General features: G+C 31.0%; 1 protein-coding gene and 1 long non-coding RNA gene across 2 annotated transcripts; both read left to right on the forward strand.

Annotated features, from left to right (window-relative positions):
- On the forward strand, positions 1 to 26,496 carry LOC136979596 (uncharacterized). Its single transcript, XM_067275614.1, has 24 exons — positions 1 to 61; positions 194 to 277; positions 1,472 to 1,773; positions 1,854 to 1,980; positions 4,572 to 4,666; positions 4,746 to 4,876; positions 5,157 to 5,335; positions 5,404 to 5,517; positions 9,253 to 9,361; positions 9,439 to 9,505; positions 17,848 to 17,899; positions 18,239 to 18,304; positions 19,474 to 19,781; positions 20,026 to 20,152; positions 21,333 to 21,433; positions 21,503 to 21,639; positions 24,928 to 25,106; positions 25,183 to 25,278; positions 25,359 to 25,461; positions 25,539 to 25,605; positions 25,722 to 25,773; positions 25,981 to 26,024; positions 26,103 to 26,178; positions 26,255 to 26,496. The coding sequence occupies exons 2-24, from the start codon at positions 200 to 202 to the stop codon at positions 26,405 to 26,407; spliced, it is 2,763 nt and encodes a 920-aa protein (XP_067131715.1). The 5' UTR covers positions 1 to 61; positions 194 to 199; the 3' UTR covers positions 26,408 to 26,496.
- On the forward strand, positions 5,570 to 6,098 carry LOC136979623 (uncharacterized). Its single transcript, XR_010881409.1, has 3 exons — positions 5,570 to 5,677; positions 5,894 to 5,960; positions 6,047 to 6,098. It is a non-coding gene; the product is annotated as an uncharacterized lncRNA (long non-coding RNA).
- Positions 26,497 to 27,005: the final 509 nt, after the last annotated feature.

The raw sequence follows: 27,005 nt of genomic DNA on the forward strand, positions 1-27,005 counted from the left end.
CGACATTTAATATTTTCTGTTTCTTGTAAAATACTAAATTTATTTCGGTTTAGTCGACAAGGTACGTATATTTACTGTTAATTCCTTATTATTTTCAGATAAATCGTATATAAACATTCATCATTTAGGCCTGTCTACAGTTAGATTCTTATACTTCTTTTTTAATTTAATATAATTTATTTATTTATTTTAGGCCAAAATGAACCATATTCAAGAAAGTAGGCTACATGGAGACCGCGGCATCAGTTTTGTGAATAGCGATAGATGCCTTACTCAAGTAAAATTGATTTTAACTTATTACATTTTAGTATTTGAAATAAAAAAAAAAATCGAATTATTCATTGAAGTTATTATAGAAAATGACTAAAACGTTTAATTGTCTAATTTCTAACAGTTAAATTGTTGGAAAATTTACAAAGTAAATGTTGTTTAAGCTCTTTTGTTTTACTATGAATTACGCGTGATAATTTTTATTCGCTATTTTTAATAAAAATAAACATTAAAAAGAATACACTGTTAATTAATTCATAATAGATGCACTATAAATTAAATATTATAATACATTCAACCCTCCGAACAACGGCCATTGTGGCCGTTGTTCAGAGGAGAGGTTATTTTGTATGCATTGTCGTAAAAACACAGTTTACAGCTGGCTATTATTGGAGATTCCACTGTACATCTATTAACTGCAGATTTAACATTAAATTATTTGCTTTTTGCTTGAACATTTATTTAATTAATAACGGCTTATTAACCCCTAAAGACATGTGATCAAAACTTCCAATTATCTATTTTGAAAACCCAACTAGTTTTCTTCGAGTTTTTTTATGTGTTTGGCAGTATTCAAATTTTTTGTGGTATACTTTCTGTTTGATTATTTTCATATACATTATCTAAAACTTTAAGCTGAAATTAATTTTATATATGTTTCGCCCTTAAAGAGGAGAAAACAAAAGGTAAACGACCTGTTATCTAAATGCAAATGTCATTAAACTTTTAAAGTATTGTACATAAGAATTTTGCACACATCCCAGAGGTTTGCGGAGCGAGTGCCTTTCGGAGAATTCGCGAAGGGCACTCACAGCGCTAACGAGTGAATAAAACCACAAAACACTACAGGCCACGTGAAACTTTCCGGGTTTTATTGACGTGTCTAACAACTATTCACGGGCCAATTTCCATTGAAAATCCATTGTATTTCTTAACTAGTCTTTTACTAATCGATTGTGTGATATCTTTATACCTAATTTTAATTTTTTAATGCCTGTATTTTATACTCTGTCCCCGTTCTAACGTTCATAGTAATAAAAATTTAGTGTATTTTCATTCCAGAATTTTTCAATTGAAATATTATATCAATAATCAACCTTAATATTGAACTGATTATAATAAGTATTTTGATGTATTATAATTTAATTACTTTATTTATTATAATAAATGCGATAAGAGTAAATATTATGATTGTTTTTAGGTGAAATCGGAAGGAAACAAATATATTTTAAGACCGACTAACGAAGAGAAACGTGTATATTTGGTCCATTTATTAGAAAAAGTATTGATGACCGGAATTCCTCAGATAGTTACGGAGGGCAATAATAAACGAAGAATATTCAAATTATTTGTCTTCGTTGCTTGTTTAACTGGTTTCCTCTATCAGTTGGGAACGTTCCTTTCTTTTTATTTCACATATCCAACGAGTTTAGAAATCCTCGTGAAATATAAAACTATAAAGAAACTACCAAAACCAATGGTTACTATTTGTAATCTTAACGAGTATGTTTAATTTTGTTTGATTTAACGTAAATGATTACACTTTAATGTATTTTATAAATTTATTACCTTTCGATGTACAGGGTACGAAGAACAATGTACTGTAGAGATTTTCCTGATAATTGTGAGAAGCCGAAAAACGTAAGGAACTTCTGCCAGCACTTTCACCATTTTTGTCAAAAAGAAAATTATAATGATGAAGATTTATTGGTAAGATTATAAATATATAAATTAAATTATTTCCATTTTGATTTCTTAAAAACTTAAAATAATATAATAACAATATTAATTAAATATGAAAAATTTCTAAGGGCAGGCTTGCTTCGATTTGATAATACGAGAAAATAAGTAGTGTTAATTAAATTTTCTTACTTGAATTTTTACTTTTTACCGCGGTGTAAGAAAGAAAAGGTAAGGGAATTTTAATAACTCAGATGCACTAAAACCGGTGCATTCCTTTCATCGTTTGTCTAGAATCTGCCAGATGTAAAGTTGTGTATTTTCCTCATTGAAGTGTAGTCATTATAAGTACTAGTTTTGCTTTAATATACTATAAAGTTAATGCGAACTGTCCAGAGAGAGATTAAGTAATTAGAGAGTAGACATTTTCTGTTTTCAGTCATTTATTCATTATTATAATACAATAAAAATTTACTACCAGAGCATCTTTGTGCGTTTTTTCCCTCGCTTTCCAACCTACGCAAATAATTTTTTGTTTAGCACATTCTCAATAGAACATAATAATGAATTATGTAAGCTAGCATCTCTTCTGCTTGTTCTTTACGTGGAAATTGCAATATCTTGTTACAAAAAATACGTTCTATGCAGTCTAAATAGATTATTTTTCGGGATTTTTTATTAGCAGTTGAATCCATAGTTTTGTATAAATAATTATTAACTAATGACTAATCCGAACTATCCGAATGACTAACGACTGCCGAAAAACATTTATTTAAAGATGTAAAGTATCACATGTAAAAAATACAGTAACTTAGAATGTTTGGTAAGTCCTGTCTATACTTTTTGTATATTTTTATTTGTGGTGTGCCACGAAATTTTGGGAAGGGCCGTCCATAAATTTGTAAGAGCGATTTCGGTCATTCTAGACACTCACCCACCCCTGTATAAGAAACCGTAATATTTTCTTTAATTCCCCCTCCCCTTCCCTATCTTACGTAATATTTAGGCATAATTTTCATTTTTATATTAATTTTAATTTTCACAAAAAAAAAACGCAAAATACTTCGACAGATCGACTAACAAGTGTAAACAGAAACGTCATACAAAATAAACAAGAGAGAAACCACATTCCGTTACCATATTAATTACATTTTGGCTAAGGCCGAAAAAATAAACTACACGCTGCTAAAATGTGCTAGGTGCACCGGGGGATTAAATCATAAAGCTTATAAAACTCTATATAATGGGGCAATACAACCGATGCAACTTTACGCGGCCTCTAGCTGGGGTCATGTAACCAGTAAAAATTCAGTAGCAAGTAAATTACTCCCTCTTCAAGGACAGTTTGCCATCAGAATTTCGAAGCGCTGCAGAACTGTTTTTACTAACGCTTCTCTGATTCTAGCGGAGGTCCTTCCTTTGCCGCTATGTATTGTGGAAAAGGTTCTAAATTACTACATCAGAACTACAAACGTCGAGACTCAACGACAGTCTCTACTCCTATCTACGGCTGTTCAAATCCTACTATATTGCGATTACCCTATCTCTGATCATCACCCCGTAAACAAGGTTATCTCCAGGGTACGTTTGGTGTCATCTGCTTCCTCCATGGATAACCATGCAGACATTAATATCTACACAGATGGGTCCAAAAGCCCCCTTCGTGTCTGCTCAAGTATCTGTATCTTCCTCCAAACTGGCATATTTTGCCCAAAATATGTTAGAAGGTACAGATACCCCCACATATCAAGCTGAAGAAGATGATGACTACGAAACTGTTCAGTGGGCCACTTCACTACCAAAGAAAACTCTGTCTATCAACATTTACAATGATTCTTAGTCTGTCCTAAAATCTCTATTAAATCCTAATTGCAATAGCAATAAAATCACATATATCCAGCACCATATTAAAAATCTTGTAAATAAGATAATTTTTATGTTTGTTCGTGGCCATACTGGCATACTAGAAAAGGAAAAAGCCGACTTTGAGGCTATGTCAGCTGCAAAGGACTACACTCGCATCTTTCTCTCACGCAGCTTCTCACGCAAAATTATATTTATTACAACGCTATGCAAAAGTGGAATCAACAATAGTTGAGCAGTAAAACTGGTAGAATAACTTTATTTTCCTAGTGTTGAATGCAGGTTCTCATCACCACTTAGAGATTTAACGTTTGCTACTGCTCAACTACTTACTGAGCACGTATATAACAACTAAGCACGTATACTGAGCACGTATACTACTAAGCACGTATACTAAGCACGTATACTACTTACTGAGCACGTATAAAGCAAGAGGCAAAAACTGCCTCTTGCTTTTGCTCTACAGAAAACCTAGACACCGTCGACCGTATGATCTATTATTGTCCAATTTACGATCAAGATAGACTTATTCTGAAACTAGAAACCTATACGCTCGGTTACGGGTGGCCATTTCAGTAATAAATGTAATAATATACAGTTTAAACCAATTTCTCGTATTTTATTCACGTCATCTTAGAGATTTAAAAATTCTTTGTGATTATAATGTATATATTTAATTTTAATTAAAACTACCTTTACAAATGACGTGACAATTAATCGATAATGTCCTTATTTATATACTTTCGTTTATATTTTAGTTTCCTCTACCGCATTATTATTATTATACTTCTCACAATCGAACTCTCATAGAAAAATATGGTGACGGAGTGGAAGATATGCTAAATCCTTATAGGTAATATATATATATAATTCTAAACGTAAATTAAAAATAATATGGATTCTAAAACAGGCTTTTTTAATTGTTTTTACAGAAATTTCTCTAATCGTGTTATTTTAGCAAATGATGGAGTAGAGATTAGAAAATGTTATACGGTTGATTTGTCCAAAGTCTATTCTAACGAATTCGCAAAGGAGAATTACATTCATTATTCGAAAAGACTTGGTATGCAATTTCTTGTTTTCTTAATATAAATAGCCAACACAATGCAATTACTGTAACAGCTCCACAACCATATTAACACCACTCAATGTGGTGTTAATATGGTTGCTCAAAATTTGAGCCGAGACAAACACCGTGAGACGAGCTTATTTAGAATTTGTCTAGAAAAATAGAGAAAAAGCAAGATGGCTAACTGAATCTTTCTTAATACAAACTTCGTATAAAGAGTTTTATATTATGTCCAGTGTACTTTATAAAGTAAAAATAATGACATTTTGTTCAGTAACAGAATCCAACATATTTGTGGAGATGAATGTTACATTTAATCCCGAAGAAACATTTTACCCGACTATTCCCGTCGGTGCCAGATTGTCAGTTCACTCGAGGACTCAACTAATTAATCCTTTTATCAATGGTGTGCTTATTAGACCCGGTAGGAAATACGGAATCCAATTGAGAATTGTAAGTGAAAAATAAATTATGTAATATTATTTGATAAAGTGTAGTATTTACAAATAATATTATTTCAGATTGAACACAATCTGTTGCCTGCTCCTTATAGAACAAATTGTAAAAAGTATGATCGAAGTCACGGTAAAACGAGACACATACTGTATAGTCGAGATGCGAGTATTTTTATTTCTGTATAAATATAAAGTTAAGCCAAATTAGACTGACAGTTTTTAATTTAAAACGTTTAGCGCTGCTTAATCGAATGTAGTAAAGAGAATTGGATAAAAAAGTGTGGCTGTGTCGGTGAAGAATATCCATTTCGCTTCGAAGGAAAATTTTGCGAAGATTTCGGTAAGATGCTTACTTATATATTTTCTATTATATAAAAATTTGTGTATTAGGGGGATTGATACTACTAAATTTTGGTGGTTAAAGGTCGATAGGATGGGGAGATAAAGGGCACGTGTTTATCTCCAGTAGAGTCAGACTTAATGACGATTTTACTCGTTATTAGCATTTACAATTGTTTATAAAACATTTTATAATTAAGTTTATTTTTCATCACAGATTCTCTACAATGTGTTAGAAACTTAAATAATGAAGATTGCTACCAAAAGTGCCCTGTAAACTGCAGGTCAGATATTTAAAAAAATGATTTTAGACAGTAGAGATGTACTTAAATTTTTTATAAGTAACTTTAACCTACTAAATGAATTTCAGATATTACACTTTTCGATATAGCGTGGATGAATCGCCCATAGAATGCGGCAATGTAAGTCTAGATTTTATAAGATAAATAATTGTAAAAAGTCTAAAAACATAATTTGTATTGAATATTTTATATTTATTTTTAGTGTACCGACGCTTTAAAGAATCCCGAATCGGTTATCGAACACGGAAACAGGCAAATTTGATTTAATTCGAAAAAAAATTTGATTAATTTATTATTACTTACATATTGATTTTTTATTCATTAGAATTAAGCATGCACTTCTGAGTTTTTTTCTAAAAAGTCCCGAAATTTTAATATATAAATATAAGCCACAATTTCAAGTAAGTTTATACTTATTTCGATCTTAAAATATTTAGTTATTAAATATATCATTTGAAATGATCTTTTTATATTATTATTATAGGTGATTGAAGTATTTGGATACATTGGAGGCTACGTGGGAATTTGGTTGGGAATATCTTTAATTGCTGTTTTCGATTTACTGGAAACTCTACTTGTTTACTTTTCCTATAGCTTAAAGGGAAAAATTCCGAAATTAGCTTTAAAAAAATAAAATTATTATTAAATATTTTACTTTAATACGAATATTTAAAGATGAATTTTAAAATATACATTGAATAAAATGCCTTATAATTCAAATTCTATGCAATATCTACTGTAACGATATAACTACTTAATACATTTTGTAATTTTAAATATGAATTTATATTAATAAAAATTATTATCGTATATAATTTTACTTTAATCATATTTAAAGGGCATGGAACGAACTTTAAGTGGAAAGCCCTCTTAGTTCCCAGAAAGAAAAGAGAGAAAAATTATGTAAATTCATTAAAATACCTAATTATTATCTGAAAATAAAATTATAATATTCTCTAGATATCATCAAAATTCACATTTTTGTATATTTTTAACAATTAATAATCATAATGAAAATTTTATTCACAAAGATAAAACTCTTATTAGAACCAGAGATTAAATGATATAAATACTGTAATTTTTTTTGAATCCCTGCATCGAAAATTCATTTATACTTACTTATTAAACTGTGTATAAAATTCTATAATAAGCGATTTTAATAAAAATTACACTATAAATAAAAAATAGGAGAAGAAATTCTGCATTACGCCATGGTAAATATCAAGTGTTTACATCTGTCTTTTATTGAATAGCGTTAACAACTGTTATAATAAATAAATTATTGCACTGAAATTTTACTAATTGTTCAGTAACGTTTTCGAAACTATTCTTCTATATTGTAAAATGAAATTTTATTAATTATTTATTTATCATAATAGCGCACGGTTAGAACAAAATTGCAACACACAACAATAAAAATATACAATAAAAACCACATAAACAGTTCTTACATTAATTGCAGAAATTCATTTGAAATTTTTCTAAATTGCTTAAACTCAAGTGGAGATAAACTTTAAGTTTTAATGGATGTAAAATGTTGATAAAATTAATCAAAATTGCCTCCCCGCAACACTTTGTATTTTAATACCTCGCATCTACTTATACTCCTCTCCTCATTAATACATATACTTTACTCTTAACTCGTCGTTTCGCTATGGATGAACTGTAATATCTATAATAATTCGGGAGCCACTACTTTATAAAACTAACCAGAAAACACCTTTAGTCAGCTTCTAATATTTTGGTAAGTTTGTGTAATGATATAACTATAAAATATCAATTGCTCGTAAATCGCGCCAACTAGTATGAAATTATAATAAAAAAATGAGTAATTAGTGCTGAATTTATTGTACTTCTATGCTCCATTATAAAAGGTAAGAAAACATTAATATAGTTTGGATGTTGATATAAAATATCTCGTTTAACTACGCTTGAACGAAATGATATGTTATTTTTAATAAAAATTCTAATTGTTTGGAGAATAGAAAATAAACAAGAGAGATCATTGAAGATAGTATTATTTTGCATAATTTACTCCAGCAGACATGGCAGATAATAATATACAAGGGGTTAAAGGCATTAATGTTAAACAAACCTTAATGCTAGTGTAATTTTATAACACCTTAAATCACTCACAAGTAGTATTCGTTCATATTTAGTTCATATTGTTTCCATTTTCAAAATATAACTCCTTATAACGCGTATAGCGTATTTTAATTCATTCGTTGTTAAATAACATTCAATTAACTGGATAGATTTTAAAGTATAATGAGTCATCTAGTGACAAATTCGAGCTAATTTCTTTAAAATCCTAGTTATATTTAATTGAATAATCTTCTCCTCCTTGTAGCTATTGCTATTATTAATGTTAAGGAATTAAGGTTAAATAAATTAAGTGTAATTAAAGTTAAATTAAAGTTAAGCAAATGAAGTTACATTAATGTGGAACCGAATTAATTTAATCTATTCAGTTGAAAACACTAATGAACTAAATACAGGCTGTATTTATATTCTGTTATTTTATTACTAATTTATCAGACTAATGTAAAATGTTGTTATTAAAAATGTACGTTAGCTGTTGTTTAGAAAAAAAAACAAGATAGGCCTATATGTGTTTCCTACCTTATAATCTAGAGTAATATACAGGAAGTAGAAAATGTCATTAGTCTTTTTGACAGTTTAAAATAGTTAATTAATTTAATATAGTAACAGCAGGATTAAAAAAGAAAAAAAAACCCCGCTTTTTAAAACTTAAAGGACAAACTTACGTTTTCAAACATTTCAACAATTATGTACTTGAATTGAACTTACCCTTTTGCTATTTTTATCGCAATTATATATTTAAATTTAGTTCCAGATTCAAATTCCATTGGTACAATTTTTATACATTTCAACCCCAAAATATATTATGTCCTTATTATCAAATTGGCGCTATGATATCGATCCATTCTAAAGATTCAATCGATAATCCTTTCATAAATGGATTTTTTGTTCAACCCGAAAGTGTGTATATGGTCCTATTGAAAACAGTAAGTGTTTACACAAAACACTAATAAAAAAATTCAATATTATCACTGATATACAAGATTTATTAGGAAATGAAATCATTACTGCCGGCTCCTTACAGTACAAACTGCACTTATTAATCAAAAAAGACCAACGAATCATTGAACAAGATACGGAATCGTGATGTAAGATATACTATGTAACATAACTGTTATCGGTAATGGCGTGTCAAATAGTATTTCATTTATTTGTCTTTTATGTCGTATAGCATTGCTTGTATGAATGCAAAAGAAAAATTTGGATAGATGAATGTGGATGTGTATCTACCGAATATCCTTTTGTTATTGATACAAAAGAACGCTTTTGCGATGCAACCGGTAAGTGTATCTAATACTTCTTCTTGAATTCGAAAATTTAATTCGAGTATTTTTATTAAATATTCAATATTTTCTAGCCGATTTTTATAGTAACAATAAAATAAATGTGACGTCTTGTTACAACGAATGTCAGAAGGAATGTAAGTAAGTAAGTTTCTTAGAAAATTTATAACTATTCATTATTTATTTCTTATTGTAAAAATGTAAAGTATAATTGAAAATTAGTGAAATTAGTAATTTTTCTTTAATCTTCGCTAGCGATAACTTTTATTCTTAATATACTAATATAAACCACAGGTACACAATTAAGATAAGTTCGTTGACCAATATTAAACCGTAATGATGATAAAATTGACTACACTCAATCTTTAAACAACAATTACGTGAATTCAATATTTTTTTACTTGAAATAAGTCTATTCACTAATCACCCTTGGACTTGATAATAATACCTGGATTTGACGAAAACGGAGTATTCGTCATATCCAGGTATTATTATTCTGTCACAGATAGGGTATAATCTCGCTTTCACAAGAAATGACCGAGATCCGTCTCACAGTTTTATACATTTTCGTTTATTCTCTCAAAACAATCGACAAATTGTTTCTAAAAATTCTTTAAATTTCTTCCTTACAGCTACGTTCACATTAGCAGCCCGCATACCAGGACTGTAAAAATAAATTTAAATTTAAATATTTCGTCGATGAATAAAGCGAACTAAGCGAATGCGTAATTTGTCAAAATGGCGCTTACTCGAAAGGCCGTTCGTAAGAGAAACGAGTTTTCGATTTCTAGGCCCTACCGAAGCAACAGCGAGAGAAGATCCAGTTTATCTTCAACTTCTTACTTTGCGGAGGACCTCCGAACATTGCGCGCTGGAAATTTGCTTCGTCCTCCAACTCGTTTTCGAACCGACCGAAAGCCTTTCTCAATTTGGCTATCTCGATCTTGTCCCAATATATCTTGGGGTCGTCCCGCTCTATACTTTCGGAATGATGTGTCGAAGACCCCGAAGAAAACTCACTGACGTCTGTATCGTATTGAATTTCCGAGGACTCTGACGGAAGTCCTCCAACTTCTGGATCATAAGAATATTCCGACGATTGTGCCGGAAGCCCGCTGACGTCTGCATCTTGTGGAGGATCATCTGTCTCCAACTCCTTTTCGAACTTAACGAAAGCCTTTCTCAATCCGGCTATCTCGGTCTTGTCCCAATATATCTTGGGGTCGTCCCGTTCTGCATCCTGTGGAGGATCATTTGTCTCCTCCACTCTCCGCTCACTCCTGTCTTGAATTGGAGGACTTCGTCCGAAGATCCTACCAATCCACCTCCAAAAAAATTTTGTCTTTTGACTCATGTTTCTTTAAAATCGCATAAAACAATTCTCTTCGATATAACAATCTAACAACAAAAATATTGTTGTCGCGTGTCATTAATTGTTGTCTGTGGAAACGATTAATTTTGGAAATTCTGTTTTCTACAACTTATGTTATCTTATTCGAGTGATTTATTATAATTTTATCACTCACAAGCCGATTAATTTCATTTTATTAATTTCAAAAATGTAAGATTTGGAGAGAGATGAACAAAATGTTTTAGATTTTAAAATTGTTTTGTATTATGATCGCTTAAAGAAAATAAACTTTTATAAATACTGAACATAATTATTTATTCGGTATTAACGATTTTTTTACCAAATTTTATTTAAATTACTGTATGTCCAAAATTAAAATTTATTAATAATCGTGTCGTTCCATCTTTTTTGTTAATACATGACCTGTGAGTACTAAGACTTTGCTTCTAACTAGCCTATTATATGTTCGGCCAGGTCCACGATGAAGCGCCCGAGTCGTAAAGAACTAACACCCAAAAATTTTCGACCCGTCCGGATTAGATCTCGGGTCACTCGGACTGTCGTCCAACCACTTAACACCACTTGTCCAATCTACCGCTTGTTTTATCGGTATATTTTCTAGGAGTTTTCGTTTTAACGAATGTTTCGCATTCCAATATTGCAATCTTGGTGCTATCTATATTATACGGTGAATAAAGTAGGTTCTTTTAGACCGTTACTGTGACTCCATATACTTCGGGCGTATAGAATCACGTATATAAGAGTATATTCAATCGGGAATTCAGGGTTTGCAGCGCCAGTGGGCCTGCATGGATCCTAATTAAGTATTGATTTGAGTTATGAAACGACCAGACAATGGAACAAAACGTCACGTAAAAAAATTTAATTGCAAGCTCCGACCAAGTTTAAAACTGGCGTTATATATTTATGCGAATTTATATTCTTGCACGATCGAGAGTGTGTGTAGTTGGAGAATTCCTTGCCGACGAGGAATAAACTTAAACGGACTTGTATACAACAACGTGAAAGAAGTTCCTATCACCAAAACTCAATTAAAAGGAGTTTTAATTCTTATCAAAACTTTAATTGAATAAAAAAACTTAATTCAAAGGAAATATAATGTAATATTCTTCTTTCAAGTATGTTGATTATTACGTAGTAAGAAATATTGACATCGTAACGTAAAACTAAAATTAAAAGTTTCTTGACTTAAATGATTTCTATACAAGACTAAAAATTCTGGTAAGTGGTATTTTTTGAGAGTTTATACTTCTCGTGTGTTTCGGTATTCAAATGATTGTCCATATCAGCCGAAAAATTAAGCTAAAATCAAACGATAAAATGTTTTACAATTCCAAGCATTTTATTGAAAATATTATCAAATATATTTATTTAAAAAGGATTTTATTTCTGTAACACGGGTTCTCAAATAGTCACACCTGCGGAATTGTATTATAAAAAAATAAATTGTTTGTGAAATTTAAGTTTTAAACTTTTGCCATTCAAACTATCGACGTTAAAATTTTTTCTTAGTTAAAATTCAAATTAACGTAACATTTAATGATGTAAATATTTGTTGTTTCTACGTGATATTAATATAATAGTAAATTTAAAATAAGCATTCTTAATTGAAAATTAATTACTAAACAAGTAACCGTATGAAATGAAAGCAGTGTGAAGAGCAATTGTGTCTAATATTTAAAGTAAAATGAAATAAATAAAGTTATTAACAATTTTTTTAATATCTTACAGAGATAATTTAAAACTTAACAATTAAATAAAAATTAATATTATGCATTAGCTTATTTAAAATTGTTAATAATTTTATATACAGTATTATCACTATTATTATTTTAATTTTATATGCCTTAGCGGTGACTATGTTGAAAAATAAGTATACGATTTTAAAGCTTAAGAATTGTACTTTAATGTACCTTTTGCCCGATATTGCTATTTGTTTTTGTTCGTGTTCTACAAGCACGTGTGCATTACTTTTCAGCCTACCCTGGTAAAAATTCTTCAAATTGTGTACAGTAGGGGAATAAAGAATTTTTCTAATAGATGAATAATAATTTTAGAAAATTGGCCGTGAGAAATTACATATCACGCTAACATTATTGTTAACCAGTTTACAGGTGTTGCTAGCATGGTCCGAGAGCATGCTTAATAGCCAGACTGAGCTCCCCCTTATTGCAAGGGGTATTAGAGGAAGAAGGTACAGAGACGAGGTTTTAAAACTTCGTATGAAATTTTTGCGAATGGATGAAGGTTTCTTTATATGAACAATAATACCCGCAAACACAGGGTTGCACTCGTCAGCGATTTTCTCGGCATCAACTATATTTGTCACATAAAATGGTCAGCAGATCTCTGGACCCGAATCTCATAGAACGTGTGGAATACTGTAAGAAGACGAGTTGCATGTTCGAAATTCCAAAATAATACTTCGGAACTTTTTACGTGTAATAAAACTTGGATTTGCAAAAATAAATTATTGTATCGAAAATTTTACATCTCGCAATAAACGTTTGATAAAATCTGTTCACCGCATTGTAGAATTAATGAGATAAAACAAGGATGATGTGCGAAGGGAAATCCCTCCCGGAAAAACTTTCTATGGGAGAAAAATCCGAAAACACCGTTGGCAAAGTGCAATCCTACGAACAACTGCCAGGGTTTCAGTGATTTATTTTCACTCGTCCACTATGGACGAAATTAGTTTATAAGTAATGAATATAGAGGGATTTCCTCTGTCCATAAATTTCATTGTTATAAAATGAGTTTTTACATGGAAATATCAAAGTTCATAAACGAAATTGACGAAAATTGCATATCGCGTGATGATAATTACTAATTTTACATTTACAAAATATTTTACATTTAGATAAAATATCACACGAAATTCGGATTATACAGGAAATCTTAATTTTGATACGCGAATGTATAAATACAAATATGAAAATGGAGTAAATGTTTACGATTTTAGTTTATTCGAAACGTTATTAAAATCCGTTCGTTGACCAATATTAAACCGTAATGATGATAAAATTGACTACACTCAATCTTTAAACAACAATTACGTGAATTCAATATTTTTTTACTTGAAATAAGTCTATTCACTAATCACCCTTGGACTTGATAATAATACCTGGATTTGACGAAAACGGAGTATTCGTCATATCCAGGTATTATTATTCTGTCACAGATAGGGTATAATCTCGCTTTCACAAGAAATGACCGAGATCCGTCTCACAGTTTTATACATTTTCGTTTATTCTCTCAAAACAATCGACAAATTGTTTCTAAAAATTCTTTAAATTTCTTCCTTACAGCTACGTTCACATTAGCAGCCCGCATACCAGGACTGTAAAAATAAATTTAAATTTAAATATTTCGTCGATGAATAAAGCGAACTAAGCGAATGCGTAATTTGTCAAAATGGCGCTTACTCGAAAGGCCGTTCGTAAGAGAAACGAGTTTTCGATTTCTAGGCCCTACCGAAGCAACAGCGAGAGAAGATCCAGTTTATCTTCAACTTCTTACTTTGCGGAGGACCTCCGAACATTGCGCGCTGGAAATTTGCTTCGTCCTCCAACTCGTTTTCGAACCGACCGAAAGCCTTTCTCAATTTGGCTATCTCGATCTTGTCCCAATATATCTTGGGGTCGTCCCGCTCTATACTTTCGGAATGATGTGTCGAAGACCCCGAAGAAAACTCACTGACGTCTGTATCGTATTGAATTTCCGAGGACTCTGACGGAAGTCCTCCAACTTCTGGATCATAAGAATATTCCGACGATTGTGCCGGAAGCCCGCTGACGTCTGCATCTTGTGGAGGATCATCTGTCTCCAACTCCTTTTCGAACTTAACGAAAGCCTTTCTCAATCCGGCTATCTCGGTCTTGTCCCAATATATCTTGGGGTCGTCCCGTTCTGCATCCTGTGGAGGATCATTTGTCTCCTCCACTCTCCGCTCACTCCTGTCTTGAATTGGAGGACTTCGTCCGAAGATCCTACCAATCCACCTCCAAAAAAATTTTGTCTTTTGACTCATGTTTCTTTAAAATCGCATAAAACAATTCTCTTCGATATAACAATCGAAAAACAAAGATATTGTTGTCGCGCGTCATTAATTGTTGTCTGTGGAAACGATTAATTTTAGAAATTCTGTTTTCTACAACTTATGTGGTCTTATACGAGTGATTTATTATAATTTTATCACTCACAAGCCGATTAATTTCATTTTATTAATTTCAAAAATGTAAGATTTGGAGAGAGATCAACAAAATGTTTTAGATTTTAAATTTGTTTTGTATTATGATCGCTTGATGAAAATAAACTTTTATAAATACTTTTGTATGACAACGATATAGCAGTCTCCTATGTAGCCCCATTGTAGTAAAACGCTAATGATTACTTTCGAAGGATTTTCTCCACTGTGCGTGAATTCGTAAATGCTTTATTTTGCATTTCAAACCAGTCTTATGAAGAAATCAGATGGCTTTCAAATCTCCAAACTTCTATATACCACGAATAATCTACCAATACCGACACCATCCGCTGGATAACCGCCCAGAATATCATACTCACTGAGACGCGTTATAGATTCATGGGGCCCAGGAAAATTTAAATTACGGGGCCTAAGAACCGGCGCAACTAAATGTACAGGTTGTTTACTGCACAATGACGCTAGTTAACGAAAGGCCGACGCGTGGGTGACTTTAAAGTAATAACTGTAATAATAAACGTCGTGACAACCATTGGCGTAGCCAGGGTATTGTTATGGGGGGCCTAGTAGAGGTCAGCCTGACACAAAATTCGGCAACTGCCAGTTCACGATTGTTTTCCATAAAATAATAATGGTTTTTAATGAATCCCGCTTCCTTCAACGCTTCATTTACATACTCTTTACTTACTGGGAGACATGGAAGTCTATTATTTCCTACATAATAATAGGAAGTATCTAATGTCGTCACCGTTACTAATCCACCATTTGGCAAAAGGTAATTGCTGAAATTTTTAACAGCGGATTTAAAATCTTCTAATGTGGCGCAAGCCGATTCTAAGCATAAAGAGGTAAACAACACATCAAACTTTCCTACGTCCGAGGGAATGATGTCTTTTTGCAAGACGTCGCAAGGAATTACTTCTTTTATTTTTTGTCTCAATCGAAGTTTGATTTCATTTATTCCTTCGTCTACGTTTCTGTTAAATAAATAATTAAAATTAAATAAAAGTAATTACCTCAATAAAATATATAACTTATATTTAAAAAATTATAACATTAATATTATTGTGATTAATTTGAAATGCATTATTAATTACAGTTAATATACTTAGGCTACAAACGATGGGATTTTAGAAAGTAATGTTGCTGTTATTACGTTGGAATGCGATAAAATATAGTCCAGACGCAAAGTTTGGAACCATTTTTCTTTCGTTTATTTCGATTAACCAACGCGAAGGAATTGGCAAAGCAGTATTTAACTCGATACGTAGATTTTCAAATGTCATAAATTCTAGAGAACAGAATTTGGTATGTATATAGAAATATCGGTAGATAGCCCAGTATTGCGCTATCCGCCGAGGAGGATACCACGCAGGAGATTTTCTAATAAGAAAGTGCATTATTATATTATTAAATTAAGTACGCTTCTAGCTTAAATACACATTGAACGAATAGCCTATCAAATTATAGCTACAATAAAAAGGCTATTCGTTTAATGTCCAATGTACGATGCACTTATTTATGTGCAAACTCTGAATTACACTGGAGGAGTACAGTATAATTCGGGGTAAAATTTAATTACATACATGTTAAATATTGAATGAATTATTTCTGGAATTTTATAAAAAATTAAATAAATATTTACATAATAAAACATACCGAAATCCTTCGAGTAACACTTCTATCGGCATCAAAGTATCCCAATCCTTCGCCGACGATTCGTCTTTTACCCATTTGCGAACCGCTTCGCGATTGTGCTCGGAATAATCGGATAGAACGATTTCCGAGAAATATTCACTCGGGGCTGCCATTCTGTGAACAGTCGGGCCACACCCTACGTCGAGAATTCTCTCGCCTCGAAAGGCTTCTGTTAAAATAAAAAGTCAGCAACCGGTTGAGTAACTTCCTGGGAGAAAATTTTTATATTTAAGAAACAGTAAGTTACATTTGCACAAAGTTAAACTCTGTTTTGTTTAATCCGCTATGAACCATTATTGAAATTGAAGCTTTGTCTCATTAATTAATATAAAAAGATAAGAACATCCTAATGTCGAGGATAGAGATGAGTTTGTAAAAATATTGTAAATAATTGGAAAGTTCGCATTCCCGAGAAAAGCCCTTAAACGATTAAATATATTATTCTGTTTTTAAGTTTAATCAGTACTAAATATAGTAATTACACGAGTACAGCTTATAATAAACCTTCGCACAGAAAAATCTTTTACGTTGATATATGAAATATTAACATTTTTTGTTGCTGCTATAAAGTTTGATTTTTATGCTTTCGGGGGTATTCGTGTATTAAATTTCAATCTTAACATTGTTTACAAATATATAGATGACGAGAAACCTAACGGTTACAGACATAATTACTATTCATTGACAAACAACTGGATTTTCCGTGAGCGGAACTCTGGTTTACATCACAACGTTTTACATTCTGTTGGTTTACACAATACGTGACAAAAGTATAATTATGCAAATTTTTTTTTAAAAAGAAACATTTATAATATATCGTCACTAACGTATTTATCTTTAACTTTTCCTTCCATCTCGCAATGAAACACTTTCATTGATCACACGAGAGCGTGAGCCGTAACATTCGTCCAAGATTACAATGTATCATTTTGTATTTGTTTTATGCGCATTCACGTTCTTACGATACAAAATTATAAATTTTTTACATTACTTAACCACTATTAATTTCATTAATACCATCGAACATAATTATTTATTCAGTATTAACGATTTTTTATTAAATTTTATTTAACACGAGAAGAGCCGACTTTTTCTTCGAGGCTCTTCACTGCTTATGAATACGTAAATTAATTAAAAGTTTTTGTGGCTAAGAATTCTTCTAAACGCATTTCTTGAAATTTCTTTTTATTTTATTATTTTTTTAAGTTACGTCGCTTTCGAATATAATGTGGAAAAGTTTCCAACTTCTATTCTACATGTAAGTTATGGATGATTATTTATTGAATTATAAAGCGCAACTGTATTTTTAATTACATATAATTTATTTTAGGATTTTAAAATCAAAAACACACACCACCATACAGAAAAAAAAAGTAATTTGTATTTTTAAAATAATAAAAAGAAAGTATTAGGAATTATACAAACTTATACATAAATATTTTTTCCTATAAAGAAAACCATTGGCAGCGATAAATTTATTTTTCAAAAATCCAGAATTGATTACACATAAATTTAAACCGATGTTTCAGGTAAATATAATACTTTTATCATAGAATATAAATATTTTTAACAATTTGTAACATTTGTTTTTATTCAGCCAGTCGAATTATTCGGTTACGTCGGAGGGTATATCGGAATGTGGCTGGGAATATCTCTAATTGCAGTATGTGATTTCTTGGAAGTCATTTGTATTTTTCTATATCAAATCACCAGAGAGAGAATTAACTATGTAAATGCTAAGTAATTATACATTAGCAACTTTTTAAAAATGTACTAAACGACTATAGATTAAACTATTGCATTTATTAATGAAACTTCTTTCTATTTCGCGTTCGAAAATATTATAATACGAAGCGTTGATAAATTAACATTGATCAATTCATTACACAGTAGAAATTGAAACAGAACAATCAGAAAATCTGTGTTCTTTACTTTTATTTTAAATGATTTATAGTAAATTTTACCTTAATACAAATAAAATTATCATTTCTATTGAAGTAATTTTATGTTTACACGAAGTATCATTAAGAATATCTTCTGGAGAAATTAAAATGTAAAGCGTATCTGTCAACAAGTAATGTAACTCCCAAAAGTTATTAGCGCAATTTCTCGGAAAAAAATGTATATTATATTTTACGAAATAGGGGAGTGAAGTCTGTAGATAATTTACCGAAGTTTTACATATTTTATCTAAGTTATTATCAACAAACTAAAGCGCAATTACAATGATCTACTTATTTAAAATTTTAATCACGGGCACTTGGCTCGCCAATTTAGCGGCTGATTGTTAACTTTTATATATAAGTCTTCTGATTACACCTATGTCTATCTTTAAAAATCAATTTATTATTTCTAGAAATTACGTTTATGAGAAGGAATATATAAATTATTCATTAAACATACGCAACTTTGCTTTCAGAAAGAGAAAAATAATTAGAGTAAATTTATACGAAAAGACATTTAATGTTCTATAAATAAAGTACATTATTGTTAATGCAAACATGCGCTGAGTACTGTATGATACGTGACGAAACAAACGTGATGTCAGGCATTTGGGAATGGCACACCTATCTGGTAACACACGAACCGAAATTCCATTACATAAGCCAAGTACTCATCAACAAAAACTGGTTAACTGAGCTTACAGATTATTTTATCATTCCTAAATGTGGATATTCGTGATTTTTCATAGTATAGGCAAGAAACTTTCAAAATATTATATGGAAAACAGATAAAACAGAGTGTACTGTACATCTAAAAAGGCAAGATTTTGTTGTTATATTTTTACTGTATTTTGTAACTTAATAACTGACTCCGCCTGATTTATTTGAGATGGGCGACGAGAGCATAGAATGCATCCAAATTCCAATGACAAAGAACGAACGTAGGCCCATACACCTTAGAAAACTTCTAGAAAATGTTACAATGACAGGAATTGCACAAATTGCAAGAGAACGAAACTGTAGAAGAATGTTTTTCAAGCTATTCATTTTTATTGCCTGTTTAATTGGGTTTATCTTTCAATTAATTCAATTTTTTCTTTTTTATTTCACGTATCCAACGACTCTGAATATTTTGATCGAGCATAAAGACACTAAAGATCTACCAAAACCAATGGTAACAATTTGCGACATGAATTCGTAAGTACAGTTTTATTTAATCTATGAAATTAGAAGAGTTTATAATAACCTTTGATTATAAAATAATTAAAATAAATCAATAGAAAATTTGGAACTAAAAACATTAATTAATTAATACGAATTGCATTTTGATAATTACTAATTTTATAAATAAATAAGCGTGTTGATTGAATAATAAATCATGTTTAAAAACAATTATTTTAATTGGGCCACATACTTATTTTCATTATACATATATTTATAGGATTCGACGTAGCAGTTATTGCAGAAAATTTTCAAAACAATGTGCTAAACTTAAGAATGTAAAGGTGTTTTGTGATCGCTTCCATCGTTTTTGTGAGATTCACAATATTACTGAAGAAGATTTAGTGGTAAATATTTAATATAATTTTATCTATTTATGGTATTATCGATTGGAACTCTGGTATCTGCTATCTATAACGGCTATTAATTATTTATTGTGACATCATTACAATGTCGGGCCCACCAGTGGTTTAGTAAATAAAACCACTGAATGGCAGTTGGTCGTGGGTTCCGCCTGGCCAACGACCTGGTCACGTGGTATTTTTGGGATTTTCTTCACGCTTTGTAACACCTAAATAGGGACCGTTTTGGGGAGGGTATTTATTTTAGAAATTAACCATTGATTAGGGACGTGGCGAATATAAGAGCCTAGTAAAAAACTTTGAAAGAATAACGGATGATTTCAACGGAAGTTAAATTCAATATCATCTGTAAATTATTAATTTCTACTGAACTGTTTACAGCAATTTGTTTTGCTCTATCATTGATTAGTTATTCTTCATTAAGTTTTATTACTTACAGTTATTGAATATGGTAAGACCTCGATTTAACGGAGTTTTAGCTTTAACGAACACACTTTTGGACGAATTAGTCCGTCAAATCGGGGTTCTATTGTATTTAGTTAAACTATATGAAATTAATATTGTTTATACAATTACTTTTAATAAATTGCAAGAGAAATGAGAAAAGTGCTGTGAAGGGACACAAAGTGCCAAGGTTGGCATTATGTAAAATCTTTGAAATGTCTACATAGAATGTTAACTCAATTTTTAACGTTTTATAGTATAAAGTTTTATATCGTATCAATATAATTTATTAATTAAATAACTTTTAAATGGTTGTAAACATGTTAATTAACTTGTATTATTTATTTAAAGATAATTAATTTTAGCAGTAAGAATAACCTTGTTAATTAATGTATTTATCAATAAGAGTATGGTACCATTTAGCATTAAATAGTAAACAGTTAATGATAGAACAACTTTAAAATGTCGAAATGAATTACAGTCAAACCTCGGTTTACGAACTTAATTCGTTCGTAAAGTTGTTCGGAAACCGAATTGTTCTCAAACCGAAAGAAATTTTTCCGTAAGAAACAATGTAAAACGGATTCATCCGTTTCCGAACCCCAAAACAAAACCTGTCTTTTACCTTGTTAGTTATATTTCGTGCATAAAATGCCTATAAAAGTAATTTAAATTAATAATACAATTAATAAAATAATCGAAACTTTTATTCTACATTTAGTTTCCTGGTAACTATTTCTATGAAACGGCTCAATACCAGCGATCAATTATTAATGAATTTGGTGTCAGGTCAGAAGATATTTTACCATTAATACTTGAAAGGTATGAATTTCTATTATTTGTTTAACAATTAATTATGTAATGTTACTTTCAGATATTACTGTTTTTCAGAAATGATATTATTCGTACTATTGCTTTGGATGTAAATTTAAAATACCGGAATTGTTACTCAATAGATTTAGGAAACCCTCTTTCTGAAAATAACACTATTAAAAGTACTGTACATGTTATGGATAGACGTCTGTTTCGTAAGTATACATCTATTTTCAATTAATTATAGAAATTAAAATTAATACATAATATAAAAGTAATACAGTATAATATCTACGTTTTTACGAATTATTATAAATTTTACAATATGGTTTACTCACTGATAAAACTAAATACACCTGAAAAAATACTGTTTATTATTGACTGTCTAAAGGAAACGTACAATATTTCGTAAGAAACGTGGAGGAAAACGTTTTCGTATTTTATCACAGGAAACTATGTGAAAATTGGCTACCAGAAAAATATGGTCAGCTAACACTCTAATAATACTCTAATACTCTAATAAAGAAGGAGGGGCTGCCTGCTTTTGCAAACTTAGCCCACTAGGAAGAAAAAGGGGTGAAGAAAAGGTTGAAGGAAACGTTCTGAAGGGAGAAGTAACGCTAAAAAGTATTCTTGAACGTTTACAATAAAAAGGTACAGTATCGCCATTTCTCACTAGACAATTTTAAAACATTTTAAAACATCGGGGTTTTAATATTTTATAAAAACGTGCACAGTCTTCCACAAGGAATGAACTCTAGTGAGAACAAAGAGCTAAGGAAATCGTACGTTGAAAATAACTTGGAATATAAATTAATATTAAAAAAACTGAGATAATGGTCTTTCAAAATGGTAATAAAAGATCAAGTAAACTTAAATGGCTTTTGGATAAAGAAGAAATTGAAATAGTTGAAAAATATAAGAATTTGGGTATCTGGTTTAAATATAATATAACATGAAGGATCACTTTGAGATGACTGCGAGGAAACCTAAAGGTGCTTTGTGAAATTATGGAAATTTTTCAATATTTCAGGGTTAACCTCGTATTCTCCATATCTCAGGTTATTTGACTCAACAGTTAAATCCGTTATGTCTTATGGTACTCAGGTCTGGGGTTTGGCTAATGTCAGCATCTTTGAGCTAATTCATAGAGTATTTTTGAAGATGATGTTGGGCCTCAGATTTCACGCATCGAATGTTGCTGTTTTATGGGAAACTGGACGGGTACTGTTGAAAATCTTTTTTATAAAAGCAGTTCTAAAGTATTATGTAAGAATATTGGAATTATCTAGGGATAGGTTACTCAGAATCAGTATGGAAAGAATGTGGTTGAAAGCGGAGAGTAATTCATGGGCTGAATTTTAAAAACTGGCTGGAGTGGCTGGGATTCGGTGATATGGTTATTGAGAAACAAACTGATAGATGGAAAGAACGAATACCGTCCATAATATTGAGATGTATAGAATTGAAATTACAGGAGATGAGGATTGTGTTGAATAATTCTGAGTTGTTACGTTATTATCGCATGGTTAAGCCTGATTTTGGCATGGCAGGTTATCTGTAGTGGCGAAAAGACAGATAGTGAGGTTGGGGTTAAATTGTGCTAAGTCAAGAAGCGATTCTTTGGTGTGTAAACTTGTAATCAGATGTGTAGTTATAGTAACTGGTGCTTCCACATGTTTAGTAATTGTGGTAATAATATGTCCGTGGGTACTCAAGAATGTTGCGCGGTAATTCTAATTCAAACTTTTCGGATGTGTTTAAATTTAACAAGATGTTAAAGAAATTATATGGTTTGAGTTAAAAGTTGTTTTTTGCGTTGTTTTCTTCCCCTTTGATGATGTATTCAATTATGTCAAATAAACATTTATTATTATTATTATTAACTTGGAAACTATAGCTGAATAGAAATTTACAGGTACCCCCGTATAACACGAGAGTTACGTTCAAAAAATTGCCTTGTTATGCGAATCCGTATTATACGAAACAAAGAACTAATGCGAAAAGGGGGGTTAGGTTCCAAGAATTAAAAAACATGCTGTTAAATCCTTCTTTAAATCGAATTTATTATTCACAAGTCAAAAGGCTCAATGCCAGGCATCGGGACATACAAAATTACAAATAAAAATAACAATATACTGAATATTATACTGTAAAAATATAAAATAAATATAAAATAATTTATATTGTCAATTTAAATTAATTTAAATACTTGCTAGGGGCGCCCCTAGCGGCCATTTTTGGCATACGTTGATAGAATCCGGTTTTTCAGCTTTATATATAGTAGATTTTTTTTCATGGGTAAAATACTTATTTATTACTTAAGTAAATATTTTACCACAGGATTATTCATCCTATATGATGATCTCAGCTTGAGCATCATCAACTGGCAACAGTTTTTATTACATTTCATGTACGAGGGTTTTACGTAATTCCCGAACCACGTTAGAGTGAACCCGAGCTATAGAAGTGCCGTGTTAAACGGGGGATGTTCCCAATTCTCGAACCGTGTTAGAGCGAATCTGTGCTATAGAAGTGCCGTGTTATACGGGGGTTACCTGTATTTTATTCGGACGAAACGAACTTCAATTTGTATTGCAGACATAGGAAGGGACGTGCTCCTATTTTAACACGAACTGTTATTAAATTATCAAACAGCAAAGGACTTAATCTGTATATTGTAGGCTATATCTTCAACTGGCTTGGTGATCTGTGAAAAAGCGAAGAGCTTTCAAAAGGAAAAATTTTTCTCCGTTTTTCGAGGCGTTCTTTAAGATATGTAAAACGAAATGGGCGAAACTTGCAAGATAATATCATTGTTTCAGATAATGCTCTGCCCATACCCGTATTGAAGAAATAACAGCAGAAGAAAAAACTTCCAGAAATTACAATACGCTGCCGAGTACCCTGCAGTTGCCATATGAATACAATTCAAAATATTTGGAGTTCTGTTAAAGCGAGTGTAAGAAGTAGGTAAAAAATTGTCCAGAAGGAATACACTCGGAATCTAAATTTCGCCTTTGTTATCTGGAAACTGACACAAATGCTGTAATGAGAAACATCTCAATTCAAAAATGTTTGTAGGTATTTTATCATGTGCAAAGATATTTTACTGCAGCCATCAGATTGAACGAAAATTTCCAGTGGCCAAGCGGTCCCGTTCCCTGAACACTGGAAATTCGGTCGTGGTTTCACGTCTCGCCAGGACGGGTTAGCCACATGTAGTTTTCCGGGTTTTGTCCACGCTTGAATAGAGACCAGTTACCCTTAAAAAACACCTCCCGGAAGGCATCTCCTAGGCAGATCGCCGAAGTGTTACGTTGCCATAACGTAACAAACCAAGCAAATAGTGCTAATGGAAAAGTACGATGCACAGGGGCAAGACACTACAATACTAATTTGAGGTGGAGAGCATATATTTTAAATTAAATAAATTAAAAATTATAGCCCGGCAGTGTGACGATGTTACTATAAATAATTGCTCGTACTTATATTAATTTTAGTGAAAGATCCACGTAAAGTTGGAGAGGTTTTCGTGCAGTTCAATCCAGCAGATATATTCTGCCCAACTTATCCACTCGGTGCTATGGTGGCAATTCATTCTAAAGACTATATCATTAACCCATTTATAAACGGATTTCCGATCAATCCAAAATATAGATACATAATTCAACTGAAACCTGTAAGTTTAAATGCTTTTATTAAAAGTAAAAAAATATAGTTAATTAATTTACAAATCTTAATTTTATATACGATAGTTGAGGAAATCATCACTACCCTCACCATATGGCACCAATTGTACTCGATACAGAAATACCAACAACATACCATTTGATAAAGTATTATCTCGTGCTGTAAGTGATAAAACTTTTGTGTGTAAAAATAATTTAAATTTTATGTTTAATTTTTAAATATTTAATGTACATTTTTGCAGCGTTGTTTATATGAGTGTAAAAAAAGACTTTGGATAAAGAGTTGTGGATGCATTTCTCCCGAATATCCCTTTGTTATTGATGAAAAATTTTGCGAAATAGGAGGTGAGTGTCGCTTATATTAACCTGATCGTATAAAAAATTATATACTACTTTTCCACTTTATTTTCTATATTTCTTAGAAGTCTATACTTGTTTAAATCAAACAAATGTGGAGTCTTGTTATAGTGAATGTCAAAGAGATTGTATGTAAGTGTTTTTCACCTTGCTAAAAGTTCATAGCCTATTTTATTTACATGTAAGAGAATCTACATTGTAGTAATATTTACTTTTGATGAAGTAATGGTCATTCTATATCTTTAAAGTTTCACTATTTTCGAATACGATATTCAAAAATTACCAATTCACAACTTTCATGTAAGTTACTTGAGTTTTAACTTTCTCAGAATTTTAGAAGCAATGAGTTAGCATAAGAAACATACAGTAGACCACCCTATAACACGGGTTCGTATAACACGGATTCGTATAACACGGAACGTATCTACCGTGTTATAGGGGTCTACTGTACTTTAATTTTATTTTTCAAGTTTGTTTCTTCGTGTTATTTTAAAATTTAATATCTAGGAAGTCTCATTTGAAGATATTCATAGTCATGGACATCATAAAAGGTATTCAAGTATATATATATATATTATTTTTCATGAAAAACGATTCAAAGTTAAAATTTCTATTATTTTTTCATACAGTAAACCTTATGCAGTGTTAAATTTATTTTTCAAGAATTCAGAACTGGTTATACATGAATATAAACCTAAATTTCAGGTTAGTATAGCCTTACGAAACTTATGAAATAATACAACTTTTCCTACTAATAATATATAATTTATTTTTTATTTAGTCAATCGAATTATTCAGCTACATTGGTGGTTTTATAGGAATTTGGCTGGGAATATCTCTAGTTGCAGTTTTCGACTTTTTCGAAGTTATCTCCATTTACTTATATCACACTATAAGAGTCAAAATTTGTAGCCGGAAAAATAATGTAATATGATATCGTTGGTAAATTTATCATATAATTTTAATGAAAATCAGTTTATTTACGTAGGCTATTAAAAATAGTTAGTCTTATGGAAAAAGTAATGGTTTCAAATTTACTTCTTGAAAAAATTCAAATTATGTGTAATCAAGCATGGATATGGAGGTCTTCTTAAATAATATTTTAAAAACATTAAACAATTATATGGAAAATAATAGGTTGGTAATTAATAAAAACAAGACAAAACTTCTCTGTTTTGCCAATAGAAGCAAAAAAGTCAACTTTGAACACCTAAACTTCAGGGGGTACAAAATCGTTACATGCGTTCAATTCACAATCTACATTATAAGGGAATCGGTGTCATAATTCTACCGCACCGACAATATTGATAAGATATGTGAAATTTATATGAAAAAAGTTTTGTCAGAGATTTATAAATACATAAAAGGTAACAAAGACAACAGCTGTTTCGGAAATAACATAAATGATGGTCGAAAATCATTAACACGGGATACTCGCAGGATCTGTGAATATAATCTTCCAATCGTTAAGCTTGAGGTGGGGAAATCTGCACCGATCTTCCAAATGATTTCCTATTGGAATAGTTTGGGTA

The sequence above is a fragment of the Centruroides vittatus genome, unplaced genomic scaffold (assembly GCF_030686945.1).
Source record: "Centruroides vittatus isolate TY-2023 unplaced genomic scaffold, ASM3068694v2 contig_630, whole genome shotgun sequence".
NCBI lineage: Eukaryota > Metazoa > Arthropoda > Arachnida > Scorpiones > Buthidae > Centruroides > Centruroides vittatus.

Excerpts from the sequence above, each read along its gene's own strand:
- LOC136979596 (XM_067275614.1), top strand. The coding sequence starts at position 200 with ATGAACCATATTCAAGAAAGTAGGCTACATGGAGACCGCGGCATCAGT. Across the intron at positions 18,305-19,473 it reads TGGGAATATCTCTAATTGCA|ATGGGCGACGAGAGCATAGA; the intron begins GTATGTGATTTC and ends GATTTATTTGAG. Across the intron at positions 25,279-25,358 it reads ATAAAGTATTATCTCGTGCT|CGTTGTTTATATGAGTGTAA; the intron begins GTAAGTGATAAA and ends ACATTTTTGCAG.